Raw genomic sequence first — 10791 nt, 5'->3', positions numbered from 1 at the left:
GACTGTTATTTTGTTGTGGGCTGGCATTTAAGTGATGCATCTAGAGGGGTCGGTCTTCATCAACTGAGGTGTAAACAAACAAATGGGGATAGAAATCAATAATTAGCCTATACAATGCAATTTACATTTTTATAATGATGTATTAATTTTGACTATTAAAGGAGTAGTAAAGGGGAAATCATGTTTAGCCCTGTTTTAAGGTTACTTATGATCATATACAATGGTTCAGATCAAAAAGTTGACAAAACTAGCAATTTTGAGAAAGTCTGATAATTGCTCTACCACCGTTTTGGTCATACAATGGATGTGGGTGGGCACCTTGAAAAATCATTAAAAAACATGTTAAACTCTCAATTTCAAAGACCATTGACCATTGTATATGATCATAAGTAACCTTAAAACAGGGCTAAACATGATTTTCCCTTTACTACTCCTTTAAAGAGTCCATTATAAGGAGTCTCATTCTGTATCAATTTGTGAAATAGCTCAGTAGAGATTCATGCAGAAATCCAAAGTTGATTAACTTGGCCCAGGTTGGGGCCAGTAGAAACTCAGTCCAGGCCAGTGCACTTCAGATCTACTGGCCTGTCTGGGCAAGTTAGGAAAAAAAGTTATCTGAACCCTGAACAGGCATGAAGCATGGATGGAGATACGGTAACAAACTCTTCACTCGTGATCGAGCCCTTTCTGTAGCAGAAGTAGGATAAAGAGAAAAGAGAGACATGTTTTGAATCAAGCTGTTTGAAAAGTTGATCAAAGTTTGAGACTTCAAATGTGGAAATGAATGCCTGTCTTATTAGTTGCCAATGTCTGTTTTTAAACTCAGAATATACAGAGGTTACTGACCTTGGTTCCCACATCACGGGTCTTGGCGCGCAGCTTGTTGACCTGAGACTCGGCGATGTCAGCTCTCTCCTCAGCCTCGTCCAGCTCATGCTGCAGCTTGCGGAACTTGCCCAGATTACTATTGGACTGTTCCTCCTGTAAAAAAAAAAAGATACAATATAATAATGTCAGCACCAATGTCACCAGCACGGTACTCTTTAGAAGTGCATGACATGAAATCCTGTGTGTAGTGCATCATTTAGAGCATTCGATATTGTCACTTACAGCCTCTTCTGAAGTTCTCTTGTAGGATTTGACCTTCAGCTGCAACTTGTCCACAAGGTCTTGCAAACGACAGAGATTCTTGCGGTCCTCCTCAGCCTTAAAATAGCAATCCAATTAGCCGACAAGCATTTGAAACCATAAACTTGGTAATGCTCGTATTATATTACAAACCTATTTATTTATTGGTTACACTGAGAGTTTGTGACTTTGTAATTTAGTTTGAAGCTCTGTAGTCTATTAGCCTATCCACTGAAGCAAGAATGGAGAGGTACCTGGTAGGTGAGCTCCTTAGTGCGTCTCTCATATTTCCTGATTCCCTTGACAGCGTCGCTGGCCTTTTTTTGTTCAGCTTCTACCTCAATTTCAAGCTCCCTCACCTGTTAAATTTGAGGGTAGGTTTTTTTTTTGTATTGATCATACAGCAATGATGTCACCGTTGAACAATGTGGCAGAAAGACACTCACCCTGGCCTCCAGCTTCTGCACCTGCTTCTTGCCTCCCTTCATGGCGATTTGCTCAGCCTCATCCAGACGGTGCTGCAGGTCTTTGATGGTCTGCTCCATGTTCTTCTTCATGCGCTCCAGGTGAGAACTGGTGTCCTGCTCCTTCTTCAGCTCCTCTGCCATCATGGCAGCATCGGTAATGGCCTTCTTGGCCTTTTCTTCAGCGTTTCTGCACTCCTGCACTGTCTCCTCCACCTCGGTCTGAAGCTGAGACGTGTCGGCCTCCAGCTTCTTCTTCTGGTTCAACAGGCTGGTATTCTATTTATAGGTGAAATTCTGCTTAATATTGTTGTGAAATCCCATTGTGAATAGGCTTTATAAAGTAATGCAATGGTTTAGTTTTACCTGTGAGTGCAGCAGCTGCACCCTCTCGCTGACGTCCAGCAGCTCTTGCTCAGCCAGCTTGCGGGCTCTCTCAGTCTGCTCAAGCGCTGACCTCAGCTCCTCCAGCTCCGCCTGCATCAGGGTGTTGCGTCTCTCCACAATGGCATTGTTCTCCTTGAGATCGTCGTTGGCTCTGAGAGAGTCATCCAACTGTAGTTGAGCGTCCTTGAATATGACAAATGAAAACATGTTTCATTTTCTTTTCCTGCTTTTATTTATTTCTTTTTTTTTAAGGCAAACATTTTGTTTTTGATCATGTCCTCCGTAGCTTCATATTGGCTTTGAAAACTTGGAGCTGTTTCTGAGCCTGGCTGGGTGTAGATACGTTTCTCATGAAACTCCTTTTTTATTTGATCAGATTTACCTTCAGATGTGAATGAACAGACTTGAGTTGTTTCTGGGCCTCCGCTGCCTGCCTGTTGGCCTGGCTGAGCTGGATCTCCATCTCGTTGAGGTCTCCCTCCATCTTCTTCTTCAGTCTGAGGGCTTCATTCCTGCTGCGAGTCTCAGACTCCAGAGAGCTCTGCAGGGACTCCACCATCCTTTGCTGGTTCCTCTTGGACTGCTCCATCTCCTCGTCCTTCTCAACCAGCTTGCGCTCAATATCAGCCTTGATCTGATTAAACTCAAGCTGGGCCCTGAGGATCTTTCCTTCCTCATGCTCCAGTGTGGCCTAGAGTAGACATTGATAAATGTAACTAGCTATGACGATTTCCTAATATCTATGGCAATATGATGATAATTCCTGATATTTATGATGTTCAACCACCCTTATGGATTGAGGTCACAACATACCTCTGCTTCCTCAAGAGCGGTTTGAATCTCCACCTTCTCCTGCTCCAACTGTTTACGGAGCTTCTCCAGCTCATGGATGCTCTTTCCAGTCTCGCCAAGTTGCTCAGTTAGGTCAGATATTTCCTCTGGGGAAGAGCGATAAGATTGAGGCTCATCATAGCATGCTAATCTGAGAAGCTTATTAGAATAAGTGACATTTTCCCTCCGTACCCTGGAGATTCTTGTTCTCCCTCTTCATGGTCTCCAGATGGTCCAGAGATTCCTCATAGGAGTTCTTCAGCTTGAAGAGTTCAGTACTCAGAGACCTGGCCTCCTTCTGGGAGCTCTCCAACTCAATCTGAGACTCTTCGTACTTCTGCTTCCACTCAGCCAGGACCTTATGGAAACAAGTTCACTTTCATGTAATTTGAAAGAAATTATAACCCCCTAATATAAGTTATCCATTACTCTACTAGATTTGGCTCTTTACTTTGTCAAAGTTTCTTTGCTTCTTGTCCAGGGCGGCTGCAGCAGCATTAGACCTCTCCACATCCACCATGAGATCTTCAATCTCATTCTGGAGTCTGTGTTTGGTCTTCTCCAGCGAGGAGCACTTGGCATTCACTGCCTCAACAGCCTCCTCAGCATCCTGCAGACGCTGAGCCAGCTTCTTTCTGGGTGATCATAAAAAGGTATGTGAGATTCAATCAGTTGTTGAGCCTCATGCCTTGGAAAAACTCAAGAATGATGTGAGATGATAACACGCCTTACTTGGCTTCCTCCAGCTCCTCAGTCCTCTGGATGGCATCGGTTTCGTACTTGGTTCTCCACTGAGCCACCTCAGAGTTGGCCTTGGACATGGCGCGTTGCAGCTCAGCCTTGGCCTCCTGCTCCTCCTCATACTGCTCTCTCAGCAGGTCAGAATCATGGCGAGCAGACTGCACTGCATGGGCCAGGGCATTCTTTGTCTGAAATTTAAAAGAATGTATTTAATCTATGATAGAAGAAACCTAACTGCCCTACATTAGAGTACTGTAATGTTACATAAATATGTGCAGTGCAATAATTACCTTGACCTCCTCCTCTAGTTGTCTTTTAAGGTCCTCAACCTGCTGAGTATAGACCTGCTTGCCCCTAGAGAGTTGAGACACTAGAGAGTGCTTTTCCTCAAGCTGTCTGGTAAGTTCTCCTGTAATTATAAACAAGTATCTTCTTTATAACAACGTAATATAGATTAAGTGACTGAAGGTCCATCTCTTTGAATAATTGGTGAAAAGTAGATATTGAGCACGTACCATTCTCAGTCTGAAGCTTGGCCTTTTGCATTGTGAAATCATTGATGGTCCGTTGCCCCTCCTCTGCCTTTGTCCTATATTCATTCATCTGGTCCTCCAACGTTCTACACATTTTCTCCAAGCTAGTCTGGAATAAGAAAATAGTGCTGGATGAGATCAGAGGCTGGATCATTCTCACAGTGTTCAGTTTGAGAGACTACATTTGTGCACTGAGGAATACCTTTGATTTAAAAATCTGCTCCATGTTAGAGACCACATCATCCAGCTCCAGTCTGAGCTCACTCTTCTCCTTCTCTAGTTTCTGCTTCACTCTCTGCAGGTTGTCTATCTGCTCTCCTAAATCAGCCGCAGTGTCAGCTTGTTTCTTCCTGAACGTGGCGGTGATGGCCTCGTGCTGCAGAGTGGACTCTTCAAGGTCTCTGCGGAGTTTCAGGAACTCGGCCTCCCTCTTCTTGTTCATCTCAATCTGGACGGATGTTGCTCCACCGGCCTCCTCCAACCTCTCACTGATCTCCTCCAGCTCCCTGGCCAGGTCTGCTCTCTGCTTCTCCACCTTGGCTCGGGCAGCTCTCTCTGCCTCAAGCTCCTCTTCCAGCTCTTCAATGCGGGCCTAGATCATGAAAAGTTTTCATGTAAAATTTGAATATTTTAAGTGTACAATTCCTGGATAATGCACAACCATTTTTCTCATTTGTGTTACCTGCAACTCCTTCAATTTTTTCTGGAGTTGAGCAGCCATAGCCAGTTCATCCTCAATTTTGCAGTTCAGTTGGCTGATTTCAAAGTCTTTCCTATGGATGAAGAAAGTCAGATGGAACAATTAATTCCAATTTGATTATAGCTTAAGACATACAGTATTTTGTCTTAAGTAGTTGAATATGTTCATATTTCTTATACTTTTTCAGCCTCTCGTCCATTTGTTGCTTATCATTTTCCAAGTCCATAAGGGTCTCTAGGGTCAACTTTAAGTCCCCCTCAAGCTTCCTCCTGACTCTTTCAAGCTCCATGCGGATCTTCTTTTCTTGCTCCAAAGACCCTTCGAGCTATGGAAACACATTCATTCCAGTCGTCATTTGTTTCTGGACAGTAGTAGACCAAATGCACATTATAGATGGATACAGTATGGGCAGCACTGTAAGATGCTCACATCGTCAACTTGTTGCTCCAGCTTAGCCTTCGCCTTGGTCAGAGTGTTGACTTTGTCTTCCTCACTCTGCAGATCGTCCAGCGTTTGCTGATGAGCCTCCTGCAAAGCTTTCTTCTCCTTGGTCAGCTTGGCGATGATTTCATCCAGAGCTGACATTTCCTCAGTCAGGTTCTTCACCTGTAAACAGAGGTTGAGCACTCAGTAACTGATTTGACACCTTAAATAGACGTTTGTGGTTATCAATGGTTACCTTGTTTTCAGTGGCATGTTTCTCCTTCTCCACTTTAGCCAAGGTGAGCTCCAGATCATCAATGTCCTTCTTCAACTCAGAACACTCATCCTCCAGCTTCCTCTTCTTGGCCGTCAGTTCTGCATTCATCTCCTCCTCATCCTCCAGTCTCTCTGTCAGCTCTTTGGCTTTTCCCTCCATCTGAATCTTGTTCTTAATCAGACCCTCACATCTCTCCTCAGCATCAGAAAGATTATCTTGTTCCTGTCAAGGATGGGAAAAAGATCAATAACATTTATTCAATAACAAACACTTGATCACAACTGATACATACAGACTGGCTCTAAACTCACAGTCTGGACTTGAAGCTGGAGGTCATTCTTCTCTTGGAGAATAGAGACCATTTTCTCCTCTAGTTCCTTCCTGCGAGCCTCAGACTTTGCATAGGCCTCCTTTAGCTTCTCAAACTCCACCTTCATGTTGGCCATTTCCTTCTCATTCTCAGCAGATTTCAGCAGGGGCTTGATCTTGAAGTAGAGCCTCATCCAGGGCCAATTCTTGACCCCCATGAAAGCACGGATATTCCACTGGATGACAAGCAATGCATCCCTGTGAAAAGGTTTAATAATTATAATACTGAATTGAACCATTGTTGAGTTTTGAATATAGTTGACCTTTGAGCATTTACCTGCAATCCACAATCTTCTGGAACTCAATTCTTGCCAGAACACCACGGGCTCGAGACTGCATTCCAGTAATAATGAGTGCCAAACGCTCATCTCGCATCTCCTCTAGGCGACCCAACAGCCCAGCCTTGAAGAACACCTAATTTACATTAAACCCAGGGGACAAAAATGTTAATTCCCTTTCATTCATTCACAGTGTAGATCTATTTTCTAGTGTTGATACTAGTACTAACCTTTGTGTGCCCCAATCTATACTGAGTGTGATCAATTTCCAAAGAACCCAACAGTTTTTCAGCAGCCTTCTTGCTGTCAATGAACTGTCCCTCAGGAATGGCGTTAGGGTTCAAGATGCGGTACCTAGAAAATTGAAAGTGAATGTTCTTGTGAAACCTGTAATGCTTTTCGGATTGACATTTTTCATGAACCGTAAATGACTAGGGGATTCAAGGTTATCCATATTACAGTAAGAATGTACTTTGTCTTGTATAGGTAAAGTACAGAATGTATAACAATGTACACCTCTGTTTGAAGTCTCCATACAGGATCCTGTTGGGGAAGCCCTTTCTGCAGATCCTGATGCCTTCCAGAACACCGTTACAGCGCAGCTGGTGCATCACCAGAGGGTTCTCCATGGCCCCGGGATTCTTGGTCTCGTTGGGGATGATGCAGCGCACAAAGTGAGGGTGAGTAGACTTCAAGTTGGTCATCAGCTTGTTTAGGTTCTCCTGTAAGTGTAGTGTAAAAAATTAAACATGAAATGTGATTATATATTTCAAGTTGAGGGTTGCCAGAGATTCCAATATAATTTCCTATTTATCAATATTATTATTTGACTGCAGGTCAGTATGGCTCATCGACGGATCTTACCCTGTGTAAAGCGGACACAGTTTGGAAGGAGGAGCCCTTTTTCTTTTTTTCTTTGCCTCCCTTGCCAGTAGACTCTACAGACATTAGACCAGATGATGTGAATGACAAGTAGCATGAAAGCATGATCTGTGACACTGAAAACAGATGTATACATACGAGAACACATTTATGTTGGAAAATACCTGAATCAGATGCAGAATAATTAGCAAAGAGCAAAGCCAGTAACTTGAGGTTGGACTTCTGGTAAAGTCCAACAACGGTCTCATTTAGAGGATCCTTGTTCTTCACCAGCCAATTGCCGATGTTGTAATCAACAGTGCCAGCATAGTGAACCAGGGAGAAATGGGCCTCTGGTTTCCCCTTTACAATCCTGGGCTTCTGGAAGTTGACGGATTTCCCCAGGTGGTTGTCATAGAGCTTAGCTTTAAAGGTAGCATCACTGGCCTTGGGGAACATGCACTCCTCTTCAAGGATGGACATGATACCCATTGGCTGTATGGAAGAAAATATAAGCAGCATATTGATGTTAATAGCAGGTTGATTGAATATTTGACAATATTCAATATTGAATTTTACAATACTCAATGTTTAACTTTTTATAACTATTCCCAACTTCTCACCTTCTCAATGAGATCAATGCAAGCCTGCAAGTCCATGCCAAAGTCAATGAACGTCCATTCAATTCCCTCTTTCTTGTACTCTTCTTGCTCCAGCACAAACATGTGGTGGTTGAAAAACTGTTGCAGTTTCTCATTGGTGAAGTTGATGCAGAGCTGCTCAAATGTGTTGAACTGAAATGGGTATGCACATTGATCAGAAACTCTAAAAAACAAAAACTGTAAACATTAATCATGTTGAACATACAGTAATATTTAACATGAATAGATCAGGCTTCTGTACTCACGTCAAAGATCTCAAAGCCAGCAATGTCCAGAACACCTATGAAATACTGGCGTGGCTGCCTGGTCTCCAGTGATTGGTTTATTCTCACCACCATCCAGAGGAACATCCTCTCATAAACAGCTTTGGAGAGGGCACCAATAGAGTAGTTCACCTTCAAAGAAAATACACATTTTAATGACCCCTTGTCAGGTTTACTATCAATGGTTTACTTGTAAATGTTTTCAGGTCTTTTTGTTTCGTTTTTTCATCATCACCTGCTGGACATTCTGCCCCTTGGTGACCCACTCGTTCCCTACTTTGACCCTTGGGTGACAGAGACACTTGATGAGGTCAGCCAAGTTCAGACCCATCAGATATGCAACTTTGTCAGCATCTGGCCAATGAAAAGAGAGTTTGCAGTCAAGTCTTTTTTTTGTCTCTGAAAGTAATAAAAACATGGTCCAGTTGCTCAGTCATGTTTCTCAGCTTTATAAAGCATCTCTCACCCTCGGTGCCGTCAGCCTCTGCCTGCTCCTCTCTCTGCTTCTGCTTGAACCTCATGTTGCCATGGTGCATGACGGCGCCAGTCAGCTTGTAAATGCCATTCTTCTCCTCTTGAGTGAAGCCCAGCACATCAAAGGCATCCTGTGGCAGTGAAAGGAAAATTAAGCATAACATCACATATTTACTACTACTGAAGAACTGAGGACCATTGATATGTTTCACTAAGTCTAAAACATCAGTTTTCCACTGGCGAAAAAAAGCTGTTTTACAGAATAGTTGAGAATGACTTCTTTTTTAATGAAGTTGGCTCACGTCAGTTGCCATCAACTCCTCAGAATCATTGATGGAGGCTACAGTTGTCTCTCCTTGGGAGATGAAGGCGTAGTCGTAGGGGTTGTTGGTGATGAGCAGCATTTCTAATTAGGAGCAGACAGGACAGTTTAATCATCCATTTTGTGGTAGTGATGCTCCAGTTGCTCCCCCTGAAAATGCACATTCCTCCTTACCCAGAAGCTCAGGTTTTGCTTGGGACAGGATCTGGTAGAAAATGTGGTAATCTCTCTCAGCTTTGAGCTGGAAGGTCACACGAGACTTCTCCAGCAGGTCTTGGGGGAGATTGCATCACAGGTATTGTATCATGAACTCACAATCATAGAATGACTTATGGGTAGTGTGAATGTTGTGCTTTTGTCCGTTCTTACAAGTTTCAATATCAGCAGAGGCGAGCTTTCCACTGACGCCAAAGTGAATGCGGATGAACTTGCCCTGTTAATCAAATAGTAATGTCAGCATTGTTGTGTGAGCACAAACCTGGTTACTACAGTAGTTTCAGTTTGTCAGGCACTCACAAATCTGGATGAGTTGTCATTCCTGATGGTCTTGGCGTTACCAAAGGCCTCCAAGGCTGGGTTAGCCTGGATGATTTGATCCTCCAGGGTACCCTGTGTTTGAAGAAAAATAGATGATGCGTCATTTAGGCTACATGTTTTCAGGATCTCTAACAACAATAGTAATCTATTGTAAAATCGCCCAACCTTTTTATCAGTAGCTGCATCTTTCTTCCCTGGCGTAGCGGCAATGCTAGCAAAATACTGAATGACACGCTTGGTGTTCACAGTTTTTCCAGCACCAGATTCTCCACTGGGGGTATGAACATAAAGGAGGTTTAAGATGACTGTCTGTTATACATAATACATACACAATACATTATCTGATTAACACTTACGTGATAAGGATGGATTGATTTTCTCTGTCTGAAATAGAAAGAGAGAGAAACTAGGATTCATGTTGTTTTGCAGAGTATAGATTTAATAACATTCATGGTAAATTAGGCTGTAAAGTAACATGGTAGCCTATGTTGAAGATGTACCTGACAACATGTATTGGTAGGCGTTGTCAGAGATGGAGAAGATGTGAGGAGGAGCTTCACTCCTCTTCTTGCCTCTGTAGGCATTCACAACCGACTGGTTGTACACTGGCAGCCCCTTGTAGGGGTTGACAGTCACACAGAACAGCCCTGAGTAGGTCTGTGAGGGAGATGAAGTGATCAGAATGTGTAGGCATATTCTCCTCAGCCACACTGTAAAAGTGCTTCCTGTTGTGTGCCTACTCACGTAGATCATCCATGCTGCATAACGCTCTTTGAGGTTGAACAGCACAGCGGGTTCGTGGAGGAAGGTGAACATCGCCATGTCTTCAATTTTATCAAACTTTGGCGGGTTCTGAGGATGGACATCAACCTCCTTCACAGTCACAGTCTGTGAAATCAGTACACCCATTAAATTGTTGGTCAAACATCTCCAAAGCTTGCTAAAAGCATATTGGTACTGTGTACCAATTTGCTACATTTGGCAGTATGGAATATCCATCTTTGTTAGTTCCATGAGTGTTACTTTGCCCTAGAAACCCTAGAACTGTACCTTCCCATCAGCTGTTTGAGCTGAGACTGTGTCACCATCACGGCTGAGAATGGAAGCCTTGACGTACTCCACCACAGGGTCGGGCACGAAGCACTCCTTCTTCATGTCGAAGGCACGCGTCTGGGCCTCCAGACGCTCCTTGTCCGACTTCCGCAGGAATGAAGCGGCGGCTCCAAACTCCGCCATGATGGCATCACCCATCTTTCAAGCTGCTAATGTTGATCAAGATTTGAATCACCATGCAGTAGGCTTATACGCCCCCCTACCGTCGCCCCCGCCCCCGCAAATAAATGTATAAATTGTCATTTCCAAGTACACCTCATTTCATTTAAAAAAAAAGATTTACAAAAACATTTTGCATTTTGCAAAACTACTGTTATGATATTGGGTTATTGTACATAGGAGTATACAAATGAGATACATCACAATTAACCATGACTTCAGATCAGATCTTACCTGGCCGGTTGCAGGCTTTAGGAAAAACCCAGATT

General features: G+C 43.4%; 1 protein-coding gene across 1 annotated transcript; it reads right to left on the bottom strand.

The window, feature by feature from the left end:
- Positions 1 to 666: 666 nt before the first annotated feature.
- Positions 667 to 10501, bottom strand: LOC311325570 (myosin-7-like; the record flags this gene model as incomplete). The annotated part of the gene is made up of 37 exons (XM_084458291.1): positions 667 to 687; positions 847 to 981; positions 1111 to 1206; positions 1383 to 1487; positions 1575 to 1871; positions 1959 to 2162; positions 2362 to 2670; positions 2793 to 2917; positions 3003 to 3168; positions 3262 to 3445; positions 3543 to 3739; positions 3842 to 3960; positions 4067 to 4193; positions 4287 to 4676; positions 4767 to 4857; positions 4964 to 5109; positions 5214 to 5390; positions 5464 to 5706; positions 5796 to 6051; positions 6131 to 6267; positions 6362 to 6485; positions 6648 to 6853; positions 6996 to 7069; positions 7178 to 7487; positions 7616 to 7786; positions 7900 to 8049; positions 8153 to 8271; positions 8384 to 8522; positions 8694 to 8797; positions 8888 to 8986; positions 9083 to 9146; positions 9230 to 9322; positions 9416 to 9521; positions 9607 to 9634; positions 9751 to 9907; positions 9995 to 10138; positions 10301 to 10501. 37 exons carry the CDS (start codon positions 10499 to 10501, stop codon positions 667 to 669), a joined length of 5814 nt encoding a protein of 1937 aa, XP_084314417.1.
- Positions 10502 to 10791: the final 290 nt, after the last annotated feature.

Source organism: Borostomias antarcticus (genome assembly GCF_949987555.1).
Source record: "Borostomias antarcticus genome assembly, chromosome: 24".
Lineage (NCBI taxonomy): Eukaryota > Metazoa > Chordata > Actinopteri > Stomiiformes > Stomiidae > Borostomias > Borostomias antarcticus.
Note: the sequence above shows the minus strand (reverse complement) of the source record. Positions and strands in the feature narration are given on the sequence as shown.